Source organism: Ammodytes marinus (assembly GCF_949987685.1).
Source record: "Ammodytes marinus genome assembly, chromosome: 16".
NCBI classification, from domain to species: Eukaryota; Metazoa; Chordata; class Actinopteri; order Uranoscopiformes; family Ammodytidae; genus Ammodytes; species Ammodytes marinus.
Window position 1 is genome coordinate 21,180,123 of NC_137220.1, and position 25,054 is coordinate 21,205,176.

At 41.0% G+C, this 25,054-nt stretch overlaps 3 protein-coding genes across 3 annotated transcripts; 2 read left to right on the forward strand and 1 right to left on the reverse strand.

Annotated features, from left to right (window-relative positions):
• On the forward strand, positions 1–1,572 carry LOC307263447 (E3 SUMO-protein ligase ZBED1-like; the record flags this gene model as incomplete). Its single annotated transcript, XM_080044595.1, has 1 exon — positions 1–1,572. One exon carries the CDS (start codon positions 1–3, stop codon positions 1,570–1,572), a length of 1,572 nt encoding a protein of 523 aa, XP_079900721.1.
• Positions 1,573–8,338: 6,766 nt separating this feature from the next.
• Positions 8,339–12,843, forward strand: LOC307263448 (deoxyribonuclease-1-like; the record flags this gene model as incomplete). The annotated part of the gene is made up of 8 exons (XM_080044596.1): positions 8,339–8,476; positions 9,097–9,185; positions 9,374–9,460; positions 10,655–10,755; positions 11,568–11,680; positions 12,082–12,236; positions 12,370–12,463; positions 12,775–12,843. 8 exons carry the CDS (start codon positions 8,339–8,341, stop codon positions 12,841–12,843), a joined length of 846 nt encoding a protein of 281 aa, XP_079900722.1.
• A 368-nt stretch (positions 12,844–13,211) lies between these two features.
• On the reverse strand, positions 13,212–17,262 carry eci1 (enoyl-CoA delta isomerase 1). The gene is made up of 7 exons (XM_080043825.1): positions 17,179–17,262; positions 16,084–16,209; positions 15,785–15,912; positions 15,292–15,438; positions 15,037–15,158; positions 14,749–14,927; positions 13,212–14,565 (listed from the first exon to the last, which is right to left on the reverse strand). The coding sequence occupies exons 1-7, from the start codon at positions 17,219–17,221 to the stop codon at positions 14,399–14,401; spliced, it is 912 nt and encodes a 303-aa protein (XP_079899951.1). The 5' UTR covers positions 17,222–17,262; the 3' UTR covers positions 13,212–14,398.
• Positions 17,263–25,054: the final 7,792 nt, after the last annotated feature.

A 25,054-nucleotide genomic window follows, 5' to 3' on the forward strand; every position in this document is an offset into this window, starting at 1 on the left:
ATGGACATGAGGCCCATCAACATAATCGAAGGCGAGGGTTTCAAAAGATTAGTTACGTTGTTGGAGCCTGGATACACCATCCCCAAACGTTCAACTATCTCAGAAGCCCTCACACTTAAGCACAACAAACTGAGGGGCCAAGTGTTAGCACAGATTGCTAGTACTACAGCAGTCAGTTTCACAACAGACATTTGGACTTCGATCGGTATGGAGGCATACATGGCAGTCACTGCGCATTTCATTAATGCAGACTGGGAGCTCCAGGCGTATGTGCTGGAAACAAAAGAGATGGAGGAAAGCCACACAGGAGAAAATATTGCACACCGGCTTGGAGAGGTGGTTGACTCCTTTGAAATCCCCAATTTTAAAAGAGTAGCCATTGTTCATGACAACGCGAGCAACATGACGCTGTGTACAGAAACTCTGCGCAAACAGCCGGAGAAGTGGGGAAAAGTCCAGGGAGTGCGTTGTTCTGGACACACACTGCAGCTGTGCGTGAACACAGCTGTAAAGCAGGATCAGATACGACGGACAGTGAGCGCTGGCAGGAATCTGGTCAGTCACTTTAGAAAAAGTGCAAAAGCAACCGCAGCCCTGAATGAAAAGCAAAAGCAACAAAATGTAATTGAGCACAAGCTCATTCAGGATGTGTCAACACGGTGGAATTCCACACATTCCATGCTGGAAAGGCTGGTAGAGCAGAGATGGCCAGTGACAGCAGTGCTGTCTGACCCCATCGTCACAAAGAAAGGTGACCGAACCCTGGACCTGACATCAGACCAGTGGAATCTGGCCCAGGATACTGCCGAAGTGTTGGGGCCATTAATCACTCTAACCGAACTGCTGTCACGTGAGGAAAATGTGTCCCTTTCATCTGTCGTGCCGATGCTCACCAATATTAAAAAGCGTCACCTGACACCACTGGATGCTGACAGCCCTGCAATCAGAGCACTCAAAAGCACACTTGTCAATGAGATCGACACAAGGTGGAAACTGGCCAAGTTGGAGCCCAACAGTGTTTACCTCATCTCAGCAGCACTTGATCCACGATTCAAGAGCCTCAAGTTCCTGGATGACGAGAAAAAGGATCTAGTGTACATTGAGGTTGTTCAATTGGCAAGACATCTGCACCAAAGAACAGCCGGCCTGGAGGTTGCAGACGAAGGGCAGGCCCTTGCAGAGGACAACTCAGAAGAAGAAACGGCAGCCGCATCACCACAGAAGAAAATGAAGACTGGGAAGGAAAGGGAGATAGCCATGCTGCTGTCTGATGATGACGAGGAGAAGGAGGATATCGATGACAGCGACAGTGCAAAGCAGGAAATGGAGCAATATTTGAGCGACAAAAGCAAGTTCAGCTCCGGCCCACTTGCATGGTGGAAAAATAATTCAGACCGCTACCCTAAACTTGCATTGGCAGCCAAACACTGCCTTTGCATACCAGCTACCTCAACGCCGTCGGAAAGAATCTTTTCCAAGGCAGGGTACATTGTAAATAAAACCAGAAATGCACTTCTGCCAGAAAATGTTGACACACTTGTGTTCCTGGCCCACAACCTGAAGCGTGTGTGAAGTAAAAACTTTGAGATAAATAGCTGATTCTTCAAGAGATAAATAGCTGATTAAGAGAAAGTTGTTGCCTGACATCAGGCCTGTGTTTTTTGTTTAATTTCTGAAGCCACCAACATTACAGGGTTATTTTTTAGACTGTAGGGCTGTTTTTATTTATAGCTTATTTTTGGACAGAAACTGATGGGTAGGCCTATAGACTTTTATTTTTTGATATTGTCTGATTGTTTTTTTTTATGGTGACAATGTCAATTTGTTTTAACATGAGCATTCATTTCCAACTACTGTAATTTAATTTAATTTAATTTAATTTTTAATGTCTGTCAGACATTATATTGATCTATTTATTTTTTTGTTTAGGATATACTTTTATTTGAAGCCATAGCCTGCCTATTCGTTTTCCTATACTTAATAATGTTATGTTTGTTCTTACTTGTTTGTTCAATAAATAAAAAAATGTTGAGAAAATGTAATGACTGGTGTGATTGTTGTTGTAACTGGGCGACTTGATTGTCCAGTAGGTCTCGCATTATACAATGGTGCCATCTACTGGATCCATTTGGAACGGCAGAACCACCTTTGAACTTTGACCTAGTTGGCTGCTGAAAGTTTTCAAAGCCGGTGATACACGGTGATACACCAGCTGTATGCTACGTGACGTTACCAGAGCGAGGGTTGCAAACTATAAGCGACACCAAGCAGAGAAGCGAGAGAGGTGGAGGAAGAATAGATAACTTGTTTCCCTTAACTTTATAACACAACATTAGCGGGATCTCGGGAGGAAAAGTAATGCTTAGCTAAATGCTAACCTTAGCTTAGCTGTATGTTTACGTAGCCTACAGCACCGCACCCATAAACTGTGACTGGCTTGCTGCAGAGCGTGAACGTCTTGGCAATACCCGGTCAATATAATGGATATAATATGGACACAAAAGACAATCAATAATTCGGTACTTGTTATGGATTTATTGTACAAATTCCCTGAAAACAAAGATGCACATTCCAGGATGAATTGAAAAGCTCCCGTTACGTAAGGGCTGAGATCGCAGAGAGGACAGCTGATTTGGACAGCTGTTCGCGTCCACGGGGAAAAAGTAAGGAACTCCAACTTACTTAGGCCAATTTAATTAACTTAATTAACGTTCAAAAGCTATTAAATCTTCAACAAAATAATATGCAGATATTGTCAAAATCGGTTCCAGGGAGTATATGGGGATTATTAACGTTTTTTTTAATTTTTTTTTTATTAATGTTGTTTTTGATGGTGTGTTTTTCTGGACCGAATATCCGGATATTCGTTCGGAAAAACCAACGAATATTCGGAGCCTGAAAAATGGTATTCGGGCCAGCCCTACCTGGATGTACCTACGATGTGTCTACAGATGGTGTGCACTCTACACACTGTTTACACGTTTTACACCTGCTTTAACTATGTCCAATACAATGGTCCATACAGTTTGTTTGAGAGAAAACGTGTATATTTGGCTTCTGAAAGACATAGCAATAAGTAAAATTATCTTTCTTTCTGAGATTTCTGGCTGGATAACCAGCATTTTACTAACCGAGTCAGAATCAAAAATACTTTATTGATCCCCAGGCAGGAAATTCGGCTTGTTACAGTTGCTCCAAATAAGAATAGAAAACCATGTAGAAAATGTTTAGTTTTTAAAAATGTTATTATATTTTATTTTATTTATTATTCTTTCGGACAATTCCACACAATACACAATTATCTCTTTCACATCATACTTTGTGTTGTCCGAAGGGTAACGGAAGAAGCCAAAGGCTTATCAGGTCCCGCCCCCATTTTCATCAGATTCAGATTCATATACACAGATACACATTTACTGTTACAGAAAAAGAAAAAAGAAAAAACACAATTTTGTTGTTGTTTTGTTTTTGATGATTTTGCAATTTTTTTTTGTTAAGCAGCTGCAGTCCAATACACAGTCAATTTCCATTCTCATTATTCATTGACACATCTGCAAAAGTATTCAAAACCATACAAGTCTGTCTGCTGACCTCTATTATTCGTTACAATAATGTTATGATAGTGACATTCACCTTGTGCTCAGCTTATTAGTAAGCCCAATGTGCTCAGCTTTCAGTCTGTAATTTTCCATAATTTGAGACATATTTTTTTTTTTAAATTGCGCAAACTGCAACTCCCTGTGACATCTTCATCAAGTTCATTCCATAATTTAATACCCTTTACAGAAATCGAAAATGATTTAAGTGTGGTCCGTATATTTTTCTCAGTGAATTTTCTTTTTCTTCTTAAATCATGCGAAACTCCTCTTTCTTCAAACATTACTTGTAAACTGACAGGAAGGCTTTTTTTGAAGCCTTGTAAATCATTTGTACAGTGTGGTAATTTACCACGTCACGTAATTTGAGAATTCTACCTTCAATAAAGAAGTTATTAGTGTGTGCCCTGTAATTGGCTTGGTATATAATTCTTATTGCCTTTTTTTGAAGAATCTCCAAGGGGTGCAATTTACCTTTGTAAGTGTTTCCCCACACCTCGACTCTGGTCACTACAATGCTGAAGAAAGAAGTTGCCTTATTCTGGGTCCAAAAGGGTCGCTCTGATGGGGTAGCTCGCCAGTCTGCACACCGCTGCGGGACTCCAGGGAGGGCGAGAAGGATGCAGACGTTCCAGGGTTTCAATATTATTTTTTTTTCGATCCACACAAAAAACCCGGCCTTGACAACAAAGCCAAAAGACTAATTAGTAGTCTGTCTATCTAATTATACATTTCAGTCACTTTTCTATAAGTCATATCATATTCTAGGTAACTTAACACAGTGTAAAACATAAATGATTGACACTTTTAACTCTCTATTTAAATCTGTTCAAATAAAACACTCCAAAAACCCATTTAAATTGTATTTTCATTCTGTTATATACTCAGCAAGCTATAGATTGGTCACTAGAAGAATTTATCATTTCAAAGCTAGCACCTTTAACTCACAGCTTTACAGCTCATATTGTTTTTCACCATAAGGCAAATAAACACAGCCAGCAGCATCACAGTGGAAGAAATGCTCAACCCACCGCTAAACCTACAGTCCGGCCAGCAGACCGCAGCCCCAGCAACGGGCCTCACATCCCCTCCCCTAGCTCAGTCACGGCACGCCAAGTGCAGTGTCACTGCGTGCTATGCTAGAACGTTAGCAAACAGCGTTAGCCGCGGCTAGTTAGCAGCTAGTAGCGTCTAGTTAGCGTGTTATTTACCACACTAAAAACACAATTCTAAATCTAATTTTTACACCTGGAGACTCACCAATGGTTTCGAAATCGATGTGCGGGCTCTCCGGGACTTTTAGTGAGGGGGGGATCTCTGTTTTGTGTAGCCAACTGTTTAAAAATAGTTGCTGACGGTCTTTCTCTCTGTGGCTCGTCCCGAAAAGGATGAATCACCGTAGCGCGGTAGCTGCCGTCTACTGACGGTTAGAAGAGGAGGGTCTAATTTCTTATTGGCTACTGAGCCAAACAGTTGCCATGCGATTACTTTAATTGGCAGGTGATTAAACAAATCACACCATATTAAATCAGAAAACCATAAAATAAATGCACATATTTGCAATACTTTTCTCTTATATATGTCTATCACTTTTTGTGTCACTATTTAAAGCGACAATATACACAAACCATGTATTTCCCTCTGACAAGTAACAACTATTCTACTGGGTTTTGATTAAATTCTGATTAAATTAAAAGGTGTTATGTAACCCTGGGTTACAGATTTCCAAAGTATTGAAATAGCCTACTCCTGGCTATTTTGCCCCTAAGATGGCTAACTTGTGGTTTCCAACAATATAAGCACATAGGGCCTATATGTGCTTAGTGCCACAAGTTAAAGCCAACAATACAAATCCAACAATAATATAAGAATGAGAAGTTAATAAACATTATAGCCTACTGTGTAGTACAATTTTAAACACTGACATTAGAAAAGTATTAGGCCTATATGTAAATGCTACTCCTAAAGTAACATAGGCTACAATGGGCCAGTTTCTCAGACATACAGTGGAGGGAATAAGTATTTGATCCCTCACCGATTTTGTAAATTTGCCCCCTTACAAAGAAATGAGCGGTCTATCATTTTCAAGCTAGGTTTCTTTTAACAGTGATAGGCAGAATATAAAAAAGAAAATCCAGAAAATCACATTAGAAAAAAGATATAAATAATTTTGCATTTCATTGAGTGAAATAAGTATTTGATCCCCTACCAACCATAAAGAATTCTGGCTCCCACAGATTAGTCCTCATGCTTTAAAAAAGTATTCCTAATCTCAACTAGTTTCCTGTATAAAACACACCTGTCTCTAAGTTGTTACCTGTATAAAATACACCTGTCCACAGAGTCAATCAATCAAACTCCAACATCTCCATCATGGGCAAGACCAAAGAGCTCTCTGAGGACATCAGGGACAAGATTGTAGACCTGCACAAGGCCGGAACAGACTACAAGACCATTGGTGAGAAGCTGGGTGAGAAGGAGACAACTGTTGGTGCGATTTTTCGAAAATGAAAGAAACACAAATTGACCATCAATCTCCCTCTGTCTGGGGCTCAATGCAAGATCTCACCTCGTGGGGTATCAATGATCATGAGAAAGGTGAGGGATCAGCCCAGATCTACACGGGAGGAGCCTGTTTATGATCCCAAAGCAGCTGGGACCACAGTCACCAAGAAAACCATTGGTAACACACTATGCCGTAATGGATTGAAATCCTGTAGTGCCCGTAAGGTCCCCCTGCTCATGAAGGGACATGTACAGAACTGTCTGAAGTTTGCCACCTGAACAACTCAGAGAATGCTTGGGAGAAGGTGATGTGGTCAGATTAGAACAAAATCAAGTTATTTGGTATCATAGTCACTCGCGATGCTTGGAGGAAGAGGAATTCTGACTATGACCCCAAGAACACCATCCCCAAAGTCAAGCATGGAGGTTGAAGCATTATGCTTTGGGGGTGTTTATCTGCTAAGGGGACAGGTGGACTTCACTGCATCAAAGGAAATATGGATGGGGCCATGTACCATGAAATACTAGGTGACAACCTCTTTCTCTCAGCCAGGTCTGTAAAAATGGGTCATGGATGGGTCTTCCAGCACGTCAATGACCCTAAAAATACAGCAAAGGCAACAAGGGAGTGGCTCAATAAGAAACACATTAAGGTCATGGAGTGGCCTATCCAGTCTCCGGACCTTAATCCAATAGATCTGTGGAGGGAGCTCAAGTGACAGCCTCAAAACCTTAAAGATTAGGAGAGGATCTGCAAAGAGGTGTGGTCCAAATATCCTCCTGAGCTGTGTGCGAACCTGGTCATCAACTACAAGACACGCCTGACCTCTGTAGTTGCCAACAAGGGTTTCTCCACCAAGTACTAAGCAATGTTTTGATAGGGGATCAAATACTTATTTCACTCAATGAAATGCAAAATAATTTATATATTTTTTTATGTGATTTTCTGGATTTTCTTTTTGATATTCTGTCTATCACTGTTAAAATAAGCCTAGCATTAAAATTATAGACCGTTCATTTCATTGTAAGTGTGCAAACTTACAAAATCAGTGAGGGATCAAATACTTATTTCCTCCACTGTAGATTAGGCCTAGTCCTGGACTAAATAACATTTTGAATGGTGATTGTCCATTGAAAGTACAATGGCTTAATCCATGTTGGCCCATGTGTTTTTGTTACAGGAATTCTCTTATCAAAAACCCAAGTGTTTTAAATAAAGAGATGAGTCAGGCATTTTCAAAGTCTGGTAGATTTTTACTTGCGAGCTTAAGCAAGGGTACATACATGAATTGAGACCACAAAATGAACAGCACAAGCCTTTATGTATGAACAATGTGTATGCGAACACACTAGGTTTGTGTGTAAGGTTATACCTGGCAATAGGAGAAGGGATGACTTTTAATTACACTGTTCCCAGAATATTATCAGCAAATGTTTTTCTTATCTGCATTGGAAAATATAGGGAGTCTCTTTTCTCCTCAAGGCCATCCTGACTCCTCTCCTTGTGAGAAAATGAGCAAGTTAGCCAAAATCTTTGGGGCTGTTAAGTTGACAGGGACAAAGTTCACAGCAGAAAGCATGAATTACATTTTTTAATTAAGCATTAAAATATTATACAATCTATAAGGCAAATTAAACTCTGTTAACAGTTTTACCTTGTAGGAGGGAGAACCAAAAGACAGGCAATAGGTGTATTAGTAATCATTCATATCAATATTAACAAGCCCTAATGAACAAAAATTCCTTTGCACTGAGGACCTCCATCACACAACACACTTCCTCTCTCCACCCCTCCCCAGCCAGACCTGGTCACATGTTCTTACAGGTAAATAAAAACCTTACGAGAGACACTATCGGTCAATGCGATCAGAAAATCTGCCTGTAGCCCTTCCACACAAGCAAAGGCTCTGTTCTCTGCTTGTAACAGGTCCAACTTCTCCAACCGCTGAGACTCACAAAAAGCAGGTAGATATGCACCTCTTGACTCTTCTTTACACACATAAAAACAGCACAAGTAATATGGAGGAATTGTTAAAAACAATATACTACACACCTCTGTCGTTTAGCGTGACATATTTCATTCCATTTCTCTTTAAAGTCAAATACTATTACACCACGCTAACTGTCTCTGTGTCAAATAATCAAGATTTGGGATTCTAATTCTAAATTGCTGTAACAGTCATGTCGTTAGTGGTGTTTTTTTAAAAGGTTTTTTGTCTTAACCTCTGTTGTGCAGGATGCGTTTGCTATGTGCTCTGGGGCTGCTTTTGGCCCTGCTGCATCTGTCCTCCTCTCTGCTGATTGGTGCCTTCAACATCAAGTCATTTGGAGACAAGAAGTCCTCCGACGCAACTCTGATGAACATCATCAGCACGGTCTGAAACTGAATTCATGCATCCATTGTTTATGTTTTATTAGACTGTATCTCATCACAAATACCTAATATTTGAAATAAAGGAGATATGCATGACGGATATTTGGCATCCCTTCCATTGAAATAGGTTGGTAGCACATTAGGAAATATAATAATGGATCAACTTTAGTTTGAATATTGTATTGTGCAGAGGGGCACTCCAGCTATGCTTGTGTTTCACCTCCATAGAGAATAGGCTGCTTTCAATTTAAGTCCTTATAGGTCAAGCTGCAAAAACCAGAGCCTACATTTCCCACAATGCATCATTAAACATTTGAGAATTTCTTCAGACCCTCCTTGCATGGTAAATGCCCATGACTCTCAAATCCCATGTCCCCAGTTTATAACCCAGAGGACATTATTCTCCTCCATAGACACAGGAGTCATTCTACAACTGTGCACAGGCTGACAAGTACTTCCCATTGACCAGTGAGCTTTTATGTGTAAAGTTAGTGGAGTGCCCCTTCACTAAATGTACCATAATGGACACAGACCAATAATAATGAACAATAATGGACACAGACTGTGTATTTATGCTGGGAAAAAGAATAACGTGACTATTTGTTGATTTTTGGTTTTCAGATTGTCCACCGCTATGACGTCATACTCATCCAGGAGGTCAGAGACTACGATTTGTCTGCAACCAAAAGACTCATGGCGCATGTCAACAAGTGAGACTACCCGCACACCTCAATTAGAGAATACACTGCATCATTACACACACACACACACACACACAATGTGGTGAAGTTTGTAGAATAATATTGAGTCATGTAGCTCATTATGATTTACGATAAATTATAAAAACAATGTCTTTCACTGTATAAATATATGTCTGTGTGTGTGTGTGTTTTCCCAGAGGTAACAATCTGTTCAGGTACCGTCACGTCGTCAGTGAGCGTCTGGGTCGCACGACCTATAAGGAGAGATATCTCTTCCTCTACAGGTACGCACAAAGGAAAAACCAGCCCCACATCAGCAAACCAAAAACGGAAATATTTCTCTTTTTTAGAGCTTTATTTTCGTCTTTCTCTTTCCTCTGATCACTATAAGATCCAATTCTTGTATAAATAAATACAAGTAAAATAGCATGTAGAGCAGACCTGGGCATTGTGTGGCCCGTGGGCCACATCCGGCCCGCTGGCTGTCTCTGATTGGCCCGCGTGAGGTCAATGGAAAATTAAGAATCAAACGTAAATAAGTTTAAATCATGCATGGAATACAACGGCATTGCTTTTATTTTGAGGGCGAGTTTATATTTTGCGCATGCAGCTTACTCTTCACTGGGTGTCGCAATTCAAAAAAAGGAGAAGAAGCTTGTATGTGCGCTGTTTAAGTGCACTGCCGTGCGCTGCGCGCTGAAAAAAAGTGACTCAGAGCAAGCTACACAGTCAACCTCCGCACTCGGGGATCGGTGCTCGGGGAAGGGGCAGGGGGGCGATAATATCAGACAGACAACCTGCTTGTACGTTCACTTGTCTGATATTAAATTTTCTTCGGGTGAACCCCAAACCCCACACTTTGGTTTCGGAATAACAGGTCTCTATGTTGGGAAGTATGGCCAAGGTTCCCCTGCTTCTTGCACATTTTGTTCACAATTGCTATGGTAAATGTTGATTAAGTGGTATAATTTTCAATGCTTTTTATGGCTTTTTCTTTGCCATATCATTTACTGCAGCTTATCAAAACCATATACTTTACTTCTTTTTATAAAAAGATACGACTAATATTGACCAGAATTGAGTTGAGCCTTTTGGTCCGGCCCTCCACAAAAGTCCCTGATTCTGATGTGGCCCTTTGGGGAAATTAATTGCCCACCCCTGATGTAGAGCATTAAAGGTGCTCTGAGGGACTTTCAGTTTGGATTCATTCTTGCACCCCCTTTGGACAAAAGCAGTAGTGTTTTTACCATACCAGCTATTGTTCCTGGGTGAGTGTATCCATGACAAAGGCATTAAGAAAATTATAAAAAATATAATTCTTTGCATTGATGGTCATGTTTGCTGTTATATGTCATTCATGATCACCAGAGGAAAAAAGTGACTGTTACAGAAATATTTAAAAGTTTTCTCGTAGCACCTTTAAAGATCCTACTGATGTAAAAGTATCATAAGTAAAAATGTGTATCTTTCCTGTTCAGGGAGCAGACTGTGTCCGTGGTTAAAAACTACACCTACAACGACAGGACAGACATCTTCAGCAGAGAGCCCTTTGTCGTCATGTTCTCCTCCAAATACACCGGTAAATGATGAGTGTTGCTCATAATGTACATAGTAGGTCATCACGTGAGAACTGATGCCACTTTAAAAATGGTTGACTTACTACCATAGAGGATGTCGCAGCCAAACAGTCCTGTCCTGCTAACATTTGAAATGTAGTAATAACTTGTTGCCATTTTTTATTTAACCTTTATTTAACCAGGAAAATAACCTATTGAGATTAAAAATCTATTTTTCAAAGGTGACCTGGCCAAGACAGGCAGCAGCACAATGAACCACAGTTACAGACAAACAGTTACAGACAAAACACACAGGGACAAAATTAAAATATCACTAAAAAATAAAGCAAATCAATTCACACTGCAACAATCCTAAATAGACCCATTTCTGTAACCAGGAAAAAAACCTATTAAAAACACTGACATCTTAGAGAGTCTAGCTCAATTTCCTTCATTTTTGACTTAGAGGCATTCAACAAAATTAATTCAACAAGTCCTAGGTCTTTCTGCAGCGTATTCCACACAGTGGGGGCAGAGTACACAAAAGCCTTTTTACCCTGTTCTGTCCGTACATTGGGGACCGAAAGCAACACCAAGTCCTGCGAACGTAAAAAGTGTGGACCAGCACTTTTTCGCATGATAAGGGAGCATACATAGCTAGGTAGCACACCAAGTATTGCCTTGTAAATAAATGTGCAGTAGTGACTGAGCCTACGAGTGGACAAAGCAGGCCATCCTACCCGAGAGTACAACTGGCAATGGTGAGTCCAAGCCTTACAGTTTGTCATGAATCTCACCCATTCACTCCTCCTTCCTCCCTTCCTATATGTTCCAGCTTTGGAGAAATTTGTCCTGATCCCACAGCACACCTCTCCAGACTCTGCTGTGGTGGAAGTCAATGCTCTCTATGATGTGGTGGCTGATGTCCGCAACCGCTGGAACACCAATGTAAAATTCTCTTAATTATTATTTAGGGGGAAAATGTGCAAAGATAGTTAGATAGACAGTGACACACAGACAGACACAGACTGATAGATATACAATTAGTAAGATAGATAGACAGACAGACATTCAGACAGACAGACAGATAGAGATAGATAGATAGATAGATAGATAGATAGATAGATAGATAGATAGATAGATAGATAGATAGATAGATAGATAGATAGATAGATAGATAGATAGATAGATAGATAGATAGATAGATAGATAGATAGATAGATAGATAGATAGATAGATAGATAGATAGATAGATAGATATATGGGTGGATATATAGATAGATGGATGGATGGATGGATAGATGGGGATCAGAGTGGTTAAACCATTGCACTCTCCCTTTCTCATACAGGACATTCTGCTGCTGGGTGACTTCAACGCAGGTTGCAGTTATGTGAGACGCTCTGATTGGCGAAAGATCCGCCTCTTCACCGACAAGAGCTTCCATTGGCTGATCACCAACGACGCCGACACAACGGTGTCAAACTCCGACTGCCCTTACGACAGGTACACAATCATACACACACACTCATTCACACTCTCTCTCACACACACACACACACACACACACACACACACACACACACACACACACACACACACACACTATTTAATTCCATCCCTCTTCCTGTTTTTGCAGGATTGTGGTCACTACTGACATGATGGAGGGAGTGGTGCGCGGCAGTGCCGAGGTCTATGACTACATGGCGGACATGAGTCTCAGCCAAAGTCTGGTAAAAAAAATAACTCAAGTTTAAATGCTCCTTGATATTTCCCTTCATAAAGAATAATTTAGTAGAATAAAGAGCAATTAACACCGGCCATGTTTTCACCTTGCAGCAGTGATGAAGGACTGTACTCAGGGGGTGTGGTCAGTGCATTGTGACATCACTGTTGTTATTGTTGTAGGCAGAGGTCCAACAAACTGTCAACAAGACACCGGAACAGTTGGACATTTTGGGATATTGTTTATTTATTTTAGTGGTGAAGAGTTAGAGGAGAATATTGATCCTACGTTCTACAATCTTTGCTCTATGTCTCACAGGCGTACGCAGTCAGTGACCATTTCCCCGTGGAAGTGAACTTGATTGTCAAGGCTCCTGCTGCCGCCTGAATCCATGGCTCCCTCAACTGTTCTACATGGCCTGCAGGCTGGACATGAAATGTGATTGTTCAGTGGGGGGGGGGGGGGGGGGGGGGGGGGGGGGGTTGTAACCCCCATGGAACTAGACCAAAATAAACAAATTTTGCCAAATAATTGAATTGCAAAACTTTTTTCTTGGAACAGGGGCGAGGAAAAAAAAAAAACCTATTGTAAACATAACTATGAGATTAACTGTAACGCTAATCTTTTTAATTTATTTGCAGGCATCTGGGCTGTGTGCACTCCTTCCAAATGCCACATTGTTGTGTATTAAATTGTACCCTACCACACAATATAGGAACATACATTGTTAAAGAAAGTATCTAGTTTAAAGACCAAACAAAGTAACACTTAAAATTTGTAAAAAAATTAAAAATTAAAATGCTATTCATGGCGGGCAGCATTACAAGAATGTTACTCCACTTTCTACTAAACACAAGAGCAATGTTTATCCAGAGTAACCGAGACCATCGTTCTGATATTTGTCATATTTTCAACGTTTGAAGCAGCAACCTCAAGTGCATTCTGCTCCTTGGAATGCATTACTAGACAAACATTTCATTAGAATGGATAATCTTGGCACATAAAACTTAAGTCATCTGCAATCATCATACCTGGGTCTGAAAGAAAACACTATTTCTAAACGAGACGAGATGATGCTTGTGTCTATTTTTAAGTGTTGCCAAAAAATTATGACTACGCATAACAATGTGATTTTTTTTACTTTCTTTAATCACACTTATCAATCCACTGACCACATAAATACGCCAATTTTTTCGGAAATAGCCATGAAACAAATGGAAAAACTGAATGTAGATATGTCGGTTTGTGATGGCAAAAAGGCTTTGCCCACTGTGGGCTATGCAAATACACCTAACAGCTGACATTCATTAGTTTTTAAAAGAGTTCTTGAAGGTACAGTAAGGCTAGGCACTTTAAATACAATAATTGACCTTCCCCCCAGTGGCAATTGTCATACTGTATGTCAATAATAGCTTAGAACACACAGCAGTTCTGTCAAGCTTTGGATTTCTTAAGGGTATTCGTTTAGCTTTTTAGGAAAAACGCAAGAACGCCTGAACTAACGTGTAACTAAAAGATTAAATAGTGTGTTGGTCTGGGCAAACATTATAAGCAAAACGTGTAAAACTGTCTAACACCTGTTTTAACTCCAAATGAAGGACTCATGGTTGGTTTGTAAAGTGTGAATGTGGCCTCTAAATCAAGATCATTATTTACAGTAATAATCTCAATATAATTACAAAGTTCTACACTCATTTGTTAAATCACTCAGCAATTGGGATACAAATTGTTGTTTGTCATTGGTGTGGTGAGGGAGAGAATGTCACAGCTTTACGTTATTCATATTGTTTTGCTGGCTGAACACGGTTATGAATATGAGCTGTATTTAAGGATCTTAGCACAAAGGAGCATGTGACACAGGAAGGAAACTAGTGTCACAGTCTCTTACGTGCACGATCAGGTATAAGTTTTGTCGTTTCACATTTTGTTTACCCTGTCTCCTCTAGCCTCTCCTCTTCTTAAGCATTTCTAGATACATGCGCAGCGACTTCTGAATGGAGTCTTTGGTGATGAAGTTTACAAAATGTTGGACGTCGGCCTCTCTGTTGGCCATGAGCTTGTCGATGGTGGGCTTCCTCATCATGGACTTGGTGAGCTGTCTGGCGTGGTCTGAGATTGTCAAGAGATGAACAGTTAGCACACAGCGTTTTCTGGACAGGCCAATTATTTGATTCGATTATCATTGATGTTTAGGATGCTGACATATTAATAAACATTCTATCAATCAATCCATCCATCCATCCCATAAACTTCCTATTTTTAAAAGAGGTGATATAAAGCATAGTCATCTACCTGGAATAGCCAACCATTTAGTCATGCTCTGTGTGGCTGTGGTGAGGACCTCATCTTGGGGGACAAGCTGGTCAACAAGTCCTATCTTCAGGGCCTCTGCAGGGTTGTAGAGCAGCCCCAGCTCCAGGGCTACCTCAGTGGTGCGGTGGCCCACTGTGTTAATCATGGTGTCCTTGAACCTGTGGACAGCAGCAGTTGTTCAACTCAGTCAACCAAGTGAAACAGTGGAGGTGATTGTTTGACTGTATGCTAACTGCACGGGTGTTGCATTGCTTCTAAATCCCTTACCAAAAAGGCGCTACGATGCCAAGCTGAGTCTCATTGAGGCCGATGCTGTAACGCGGGTTGTCTGCCATTATCCTGTAGTCACACGCTATAGACATCAGGCAGCCACCAGCGGGACTGGATCCCTGTGGAAAGGAGCGTCCAGGTAGTGAGGAGGGCTATTCTGATTTTGACGAATTCTCTGTTCTTCAAACCCCATTGACTTTCGGTAAATAGGCTAACTTCAGAGTTTTTTAAGGTTGTTTTTTTTATACGTACATTGATGGCAGCTATAGTGACCATGTTGGAGCTGTAGAGTTTTAGCCACATCTCCTGAACGGCCTTCCAGAACTCTCCACAGCGTTCAGGACTCTTTCCGTACATCTCCATGATGTCCAGGCCGGCGGAGAACACCTTGGGCAGGCTCTGTATTGAAAGCAACACACACAGACCTGTCACATTTAGAAACCTTCATGCACCGCAGCAGTAAAAAAAAAAAAAAACATAGTCTTTAGTCTGGCGTTATAATTGATTTGCCTCGGGTGTACTGTGGAGTGGGTAAGACTGTTTTAGTAGCAGGCTAGTTTTTCCCCATTGCCGTGCGCTAGCCTAGCACGAGCCAACTCTGCAACTAGAGGGACTGAATGAAATGTGTTGAAAACTGTTTCCAATGATAAATAACACCAAGGCTAACTTGGGAATCAGGCCCTATGTCCAAAATTCCGAACTACCCCTTTAAAGCACAAAGGTAACCAATGACGCTGTACTGTACCGAGGTGAGGATGAGCCCTCTGCAGCTCTTGTCCATCTCAAGCTTCTCCACGCTGATGCAGAACTCCGTGAGAAAGTCTAAACTGAGGCTGTTGACTGGCGGACTCTGCATGCTCATCACCGCCACACCTACCAAAATACAGAGATCCTTTTTAACCTTTGACATTTCAATATGCGTTTTTTTTTTTCAGTTTGTGAAATTTTGGCTGAATAAGTGAAACTCCTTGACATGCCAGTTTAAAGCCCTGGTTTCAGACACACTGCATTATGTAGGGAGTATGTTGGGAAAAAATTGTCTACCTGTGCTTTGGTCAAAATCCACTTTGACCTTAGGAGACGTGGAGTTGTTCCTCCGCTGAGCGACAAGGACTGGAGACACACACACTCTGCCATGACTGCTGCAGGAGGACCACTGGGAAAGAAACCCTGCACACACACACACACACACACACACACACACACACACACACACACACACACACACACACACACACACACACACACACACACACACACACACACACACACACACACACACACACACACACACACACACACACACACACACACACACACACACACACGTTATCGCAGATGGTAAAAAATGTCTTTCATATCCACTTCATTCAAAATTCATCACTCAACATCTTGTTGGTTTACATATTGAAGGTTCCTAATTTCTTCATATCAGAAAATCCAAAATGACAAACTAGCCACATTAAGTCTCCACTATCAAAATAGTATTGTCAAAATGTAACAAACAGGGACACACTAGCCTGAGTTCTTTTTGTACACGCTGGCTGTTTAAATCAATTCGAATTAGCCATTACGTGATATCAGTGCTGTGATGATAAGTGTCATCTTATGTCGGGGGAAAAAAATAGTATGAGGTGGACTGAAAAGGCATAGTCCGCTATTTAAAGACTGTGATTTATTGTATTTTTTTCTCTTCTGCATAACATTAGGCTACTTAACCGAGCGGAAATAGAAAGGAGTTATCTGGTAAAATTAACACATCATTAGCCTCATACGAGACATTATTTTATTAGGGTAACACATCAGGAATGTATCATATCAAGCCAGTGTTGCTTAGGCCTACTTTACAACTGTAATTTATCCGCAAAAGCAAATATGACATCATCATTTGTTGCCATATGAGAACATTAAACCCTGGGGACATTGGAATGACCCAAAATGAACTTTGGCTAAGCAAGCTAATGTTTGAAGGAAGGAGCCCAGCAGTTAGTAGGCTATGTGACCTTTGTCCCAGTTTCTGCAATGCTAACAGACTGTGGCCTTTAATTAATTAATTCTGAATAATTGTCAAACATCGACGCATACAATAAAACCGCCTCTTTACAATGTGCCTACGCGCGCTAACAAATGCAGGCATACCTGATAAGTGGCTCTTGCTCCTCAAAGAAGCTCTCAATGCCATCTTGTCCTGCTGATACTTCCCTAATGGCGAGACCGCCTGGACCAATCCAAAGGCGGGATAGTTCTTCCTCAACTATGTTTTTTGACGGAGTTTGGTCATCAGCACTTTAGAAACATCAGTGCCACCTACTGGTTCGGAAGGCGTACCAGAGAGTTTAAAATTAATGCCATTCCAGACTGCTTCCTTATTTATTCAATTGCTTTTAACTGTTTTGTGTGGAGGACAATAACTGACATAGGCCTAATCAAACATTTAAAAATACATACATGACGCAATAAATGATCTAAATCCATCTAAATCCAACAATATATTTACACAGGGCTGACACCATGAAACACTCTGAATTACTGACCCCCTAATTTGCGTCAGGAAGAAAACACAAAAATAAATATGGTTAGCAAAGAAAAGAGGAACAAAAATGCAAAATAAATGGAAATGAATATACATCAATGCATGAATAAATAAATACATTTAAAATGGATTAATAGGCCTACTAAATAGAGAGGAAAATTAAGTGTGAAAATAAAAAAAGGCAGAAAAAAGGTAATTAAATTCAGATAATTTTTTTAAAGAAATGTCAGTTTATGTCCGTTTAAACATTTATAGATGCCTACATTTTCCAATTTTTATTTAATCTTTGGTGCATTAAAATGGTAGGCTATACAGTACATTCATGTATTGAGTTTTGTTTATTTACTTACTTTTAGTTATGTCAGATACAGTCCTCCATAGTAACGGTTATAGACGTCAGTGTGTAGCTGTGTCTGATGTTGAGTTTAAAAGAAAAGTGAAGGTATGTTGAGTTAAATTAAAGGATAGTGACACATTAAGAATGCAAAGCAAACACCAGTATGATAACTTGGTCTAATTTGTTTACCATACAGCAATTCTAGACAAAACTTTCATCCTTTATTTTTTTTAACTTAAGTTAAAACTGGGGTTACATTAGGGTTACTTTGTTTAGTTAAGAGAGTATTAACATTAGGTTCAGTTCAGCCATTTCACACGATAACATGTAAGGGCCTTGATTGGGGAATGGACCATTTTCGGGCTGCATTCAAGAGCACTATGTTCAGAGAAGTTAATTAGGGCTGCTACGTTGCTACACCTACAACTTTCAACAAAAGACACAAGCCAATGCAAAGCGTTTTACATAAATACCATTACAAACAAATACAAATTCATCAAAATTAACAGGAAAAAATATACACCTCAGAGTCATTTGTAACAATACTTAAGCAACACATTTAACACATATGGTAGATCAATGCATTTTGAAAAGGGTACAGTTACAACAAAAAATATGATGAATGTTGTCCATCAACTAAGACACTGATCAAACGGAGGTTTATGTTGATTTCTGGACCTGACCTGATCTCATCTCATGGAAGAAATGGCATGTGTTACTGGCACAATCAAATCAATTGTCCCTGAGCCTGAGACCGTTCTGTCCACCTAACGCCGGCAAATCCATTCTGGAGCATTGCCTACAGAGACACTAACATGGGGGAGAACACAACGTTCTTCACAGAGGTGATAAAAGCTCAACTGTGAATCAGATAAAGGCATTTATATCACTATCTGAAACACCAGGACACGTGTGGTTATATATATATTATATACTGTCTATAACATCAAAACACATCAGCCTTTATGAAACTACATGAATCAAAAGGGTAGCCCTAATCTCTCTCTCTCTCTCTCTCTCTCTCTTTGTGTGTGTGGGTGTGAACATATTTAGAGCAGACCACTGTTTCGCTATTAAATTTAATTACACATACAATTTATTCTTTGTAAATAAACATATTGTGAAAAGTACTTAATTTGAAATACACATATACACATGTTCTCAAACTAAGTTAGCCCTGCTTCAAAAGAAAAGACATAAGATTCTCACTGAACTGCAATACAAATCGCATTTCCCCCCCTCATAGTTTAGTACAATATTGACATGCTATATACACTAAGAATATGCTTGTTCACGTTTCATTCCATCACACTATGAGGGGATAGGCATAACAGACATTTCAACTTTTCATATAATAGAAAAAGCACAGCGGTCACTAAACACATTAATGATGGCTCTGTTCTATTCAAGTGACCATCAACAGCTAGCTTTACGTAAACCACGGTGACTGCACACAGCACTGCAGAGGTTTACAGATTTTTGGGATTAGGTTTACGAGTAGTTAACACAGACATGTAAAGAGGCTAATTCTTTCCGATTTTTGAGAGAGGCTAATCATCTCTCCATACTATCAAAGCCTTCCCCAGGCAGGGTCATCCTATACCAAAGGTGAGTACAGTGCCATGTATTGGAAAAGTGCCACAAGTCACACCTGTGCTTGACATGTCAAAATTGCAGCTGTGCTTTGAAGGCCAAGATTTAAATAGCAGGGTAGCAATACCACCAACATATTAAAAAATGGGAAAATGGGACAATGCTGTTGTTCCAAGTTCATTCACAGGTCTTGTAATGAAAAAAATATGGGCAAAAAGAAAGTTATTCATATATGCTGAGGCCTGTTACATCAGTGATGTTGGTAAACAGTTAAAGGTGAAGTAAGCGGTTTATTTATGTTAATATAAGTGTTAAATTGCTTTATTCATACAGTGATCACTTACATAATGTGCGCGTTTCATAAAGCCGAACTTTCAGTCAGCTGCTCTGCATGTAATCGGCAAATAAACTTGTTGGAGGATCCCGAAATTTTTATCCAATCACAAGAGAGAACTCTACAAACCACTCATGGTCTCACTGCCGGTGCATGCCAGAGCAACAGATGGGTGAATGTTTATGCGCCTACAATGGCGGAGCAGGTACAAATCCTTCCCAATGTCTGTTTTGATGGTTTTTATCATGTTTTATCACACTTATGGATCTGAGATGATGCTAGATAACTCAATGCTTGAAGACCGCAGTGCATTAATGTGGTGACGTAGGGATGAGCGGGGACTGAGGGGATTTGCCCTTACAAAGTGGTGGTGGAGTGCCGAATCGTGAATGAACGCAGGCGGTGTGACTGCGTGTGAGAGTGTGTGTGTATTAGGCTGTGTACAGCTTGTCTGTATCTGGCAGACATAAGGTTGTATAGCAAAGGGTTGACAGCGGCACTGAGGTAGAAGAGGACAGAGGACACCAGGTTGAAATACTGAGACAGGTAGTACAAAAAATACAGGTTTGTGTCAGGGTCTGTATATGTATAGTTGAAGGGTGTGTAATCATTTGTTTGATCGTTATATAGCTGGGTGGGTGACTCGGTGTATGTGTTTGTGCCTACGGTGGAAGGTGTTCTGTAGTCCTGCACGTTATATAGTGTGTTGGTGCTTGTGTCAGTGTTGAAACTCGTATGTGAATTTAACGCTGATTGAATTTTGATTTCGACTTTGTTCTTCGCACATTTGTCACAGAACATGTCATCTCTCTCTGGGTGACCGTGTGTCGTCATCTTTGCGGTCTCGGAGAAGGTCTTGAAGTTAATGGGTTCATTGACAGCGTTTGTGTTGATACCTCCGTCTGTGCTATCAGAAACTGTGTTCATCTCGTTTGAGTCAGAGTAAGCCTCCTGGCTGTCGGCACCGGTGCTCTGAGACAGAGAGAAAATGGTCCGACCCACGTGGAAGGGAAGCCAGCACAGGACAAACGCCAAGACAATCACTCCTGGATAATGTGAAGGGACATAATGGATGGGAAGAAAAACACAGGGGGATTGGTGTTATCATTGTTAATACCTCAAGCCAAAGGGCTCATGGGTCAACTCAACCGAGCAGGACCTAAAGGTGAGGAAGGCACTCGCATGGAGGGCCCTGAACGGAATGACCTGTGTTTGGAACTCTAACCTCCCCCGTCAAATCAAACTCAGCTTCTTCTACGCAACGGTAGAGTCTGTACTCCTCTACGGCAGCGAATGCTGGTCCCTGAAGCCAACATTGCAGAAGTCTCTAGACGGGTGCTACACCAGGATGCTGCGTACAGTACTTAACATCAGCAAGAGTACTCATGTTACCAACAGTATCCTGTATGAGGGAATACCAAGGGTTAGCGAGAAAGTAGCTTCTAGAAGAATGAGACTGGCGGGACACTGCCAAAGACACCAAGAGCTGCCAGCCAGAAAATTGGTACTATGGGAACCAAATCATGGTCATCGGTCTCGAGGACGTCCTACACTAACATACGTGGATATACTCAAGAAGGATGCAGGAGCGCAAAGTACCAATGAACTGGCCAGATGTATGGAGAATCGGGATGACTGGAAGCAATGATGGAGGGCTCGTCTGAGGACGACCTAGAGAGAAAGTGGTGAAAGATGTCGCTTACACTAAAATACCCAAATGCTACCCATGTAATAAAGTTGTCTCAGTTGTGCTTGGTTCGGACCAGTAAAACTTAAGAAATGTAGAGAGTCAAAACATTACAAATGTCTCAACAAAAGAAAACATCTGTTGCGTCATCCAATCAAAAGTGATCAACTATTTAAACAGGAAGTCACTGTTGTATCATAAGCTGCCAAACAGCTAATGTACGCAAATGTCATTTCAAGCAGGTAGACATAATATATTAAACGCAAGTGTCAAGCTTTTTTCAATGTAGTTGTTAATGTATATATACGTGTTTAAGAAAAATACATGCACAGGTTTGTGAATGGTTTTGAAAGAAAATAAGTGTTTTGTACATGAGAACAACATATTGTACAATTGTTCAACCAGACTGACACCTGAAAGGGAAGAACAGTTAAATACGAATATTTCGATATCAGCAGTCATTGGGAGAATAAACTGGAAGGGTTGCTTCAAAATCTCTGCAGATTTCAACTTGTCCTGTTTCGGTGTCAAGTGCACAATGATGCATATAACAGGCTGGAATTTACAGGCTGTTGCTTAAGCACAGCGATTCATAACTTCAGAATAGGAACAGAAGGTTGGTGTATGTTTAGCCATTTTAGAGTGGGATCAGGGAATATCAGCTGAACTTACTATGGACTAAATCATAGTTAAAACCACTGTATTGATGGCACAGGTCCCAAAGAAAAACAGGTTCCCATATTATTTAAAACCCAATTACAAGCACCGCTGTGGTTCAATAATGATCGAGAGTCACTTTTTTTTAAAAATGATTTGTTTACAACAGCATTATCACTATTCAACACCATGGGGACATCGACTGAAAGGACGTTTTAATTATTAAATTCTTCTTAATAAGCAGAACTATTTCAAATGTTTATAATACAATATGAGTCTGAATTAAACTGTTCTTATCCATGTTTTATATAAAAAGAAGCCATTATTGACGAAAAGAAAATCATCGATATAATAGGTGATTTTGATTATTTAAATGGTAGTGTACATGTGGTGGCGAGTGTGTGGTTTTCTCACCAAGCATTTTGACAGTGTGCCGGTGGCTCTGGTCTCTACGGCTGCTCTGTGGGCGGAGCCACAGTGTCCGTCCAATCAGGCTGTAGACCAGGCCCAGGATACAGAGGGGAACCAGGAAGTACAAGTTGGAAAGAATCATCATGGCCGACAGCAGGCCGGAGGAGACGGCATAGTGGGTGCAGCGGCACTCTCTGTTGTCCACCTCTCCCCTACTGCCTGCATCCACACCTTTTTCCCTTCCCCCTCCCTCGTCTTCTTTCATTTTATTTTGCTGCTTTCCCTCGGCCTCCATCATTCCTTCTCCTGCACCTTCTCCTGCATCGTCTTTAGTTCCTCCTGCTACTCCTTGTTTGCTCTCGTCCGGTTCACCTGTTCTTAGTTTTCTCTCTACTTCCTCCACAACTCCTTCACCCCATCTTTTCTTCTCATCTTGTCCCCACTTTATTCTCTCCAATCCTACATCCATCGAGGTCACGTGCCCACTTCCTATTTCCCTTCCACCTATCATAAAGCCTCCCTGTTCTCCTTCCATGCCTGTCCACCCTCCGTCTTCACTCCATCCACTAACAAGCCCTGGCTCTTCCGCCCCAACTTCCTCCACCCCAACCATGACCAACACAGGTGCCGCGCTGACGGCCGCACCCAGCCAGAGGCAGCCAATGAGAGCCCTTGTTCTGCGCCGCGTCACCAGGGTCTTGGAGGTGATGGGCCAACAGACCGCCAGGTACCTCTCCACAGAGAGGAAGGTGATGTGGAGGATGGTACAGAAGGTGCAGCACTCTGAGAGGAACATAGTCAGCTTACAGGCAAGGTCTCCCAAGGGCCAGGGTCTGGGCCTCCAGAGCTGGTGGGGGGGATGAAAACATCTTCACTTTCAATGTTATCCCACGTTATCTCACTACCCGCTGTCACACTCAGATCTACATTGATATACTTAATGACAAACCAACCTTAAACCTTGGTCACATATTACTGCAATATTTCCATTGTTTTTTAAACATTAAAATATGTCCCCGGTCCAGTGTGTCTAGAGACTCGCAATGTATGGTGAAAAAAACCCTCTCTCATCTTATCCAACTACACCCTTTTAAAAACTTGTGTTCTAAACCCCCAGTCAGATTTCTCTCCCCGTTTGACATCATAGGGGAGAAGCCACCCCAAGGTTAACCTCCTTTAGCAACTGTCAACAGAAAATAATGTTGACAGGACATCATCCACCGTGGAATGATTTGTTCAAAATAAAAGTTTGTGTTAGAAGAATTTCCAATTTTATCAATGACGCTTACACCATAACATATTATATATTTACTCACACATATAATTTGATCTCCCATTGTGATTGTGCTGAGGAAATGATTGAAGATTGATATCAGAGCACTCTGGGTATGAAATGACCATTGAGTGTAATAAAATAAACTGAATTTGGCAGCAGGGATTCTCCCTGAGGGGAAGGAAGCGAGGGCTTGTGTTGGCGCACAATTGTTAGACGGAAGCCAATGCGTCATGCCTCCCTTCTTTATTCATACTGATTCAGTAGTCTACAATTTCTGACTGTACCTTGAGCCAAAACATCTGTATCTGGTCAGACCACACTGTATATTGTCATAACATGAAAAAGGGTGTATGGGTACCTTATATAGATCCAGAGGCAGCAGTAAGAGTATCAACAGATCACTAACAGCCATGCTGCTCAGGTAGAGGTAGGTAGAGCTTCTCATGTGAGGTCGTAGACACACCACCAGAATCGTCAGAATATTTCCCAGAAGCCCGAAGAGCATCAGCGGAATGTAAAGGACCGTCACACACACTAGAATATGAAATATTGTTACGTTTCATCAAAACCACTGTGTGTGTATTGCAGAACAGTCAATATTGTTAGAAAAATTTAAAGAACAGTTTTTGAATTTTTGCAGTTCTGCACCATACACTGCTAGCCTGTGAACATTTAAGGTAAATATTTGACATTTTGTGAAATAAACTTAATTGTTTTATGTGGAAACAGCTTATCCAGGCTCCATCAAGAAGTAAAAAAAACAAACATAATATATATATTTTTTTAATATTTCTATTCACCCACCTAACTCAATCAAGCCAAACATAGGTTCCTCCCACAGGCACGCTTGGTCCGAGCAGTCCTCCGGGAATCCCGATGCGAGGCCACAGTTTTCCTCTTCACAGCCACTGTCCATGTCTCCCATCCCCATGAGCTCCATGACAGTGCAGGTTGGGTTTGGACCGAAAAAAGTGACAGCAGAGAAAGCGGAGAGGGAGGTGTGCTTGTTCCCCAGGTTACAGGGCGCAAATGTGACGCACGCCAATGGATTTCCTATGAAGCTTGATCACAGCTAACACTGAAGGAGATGGTCATGGTGGAAAAGTGCTGCCTATCAGAACAAAAGGGGAAACAAGTAGGCTACATATGAATTTAGAATAAATCAAATGTATGAAGGATCTTTCTGT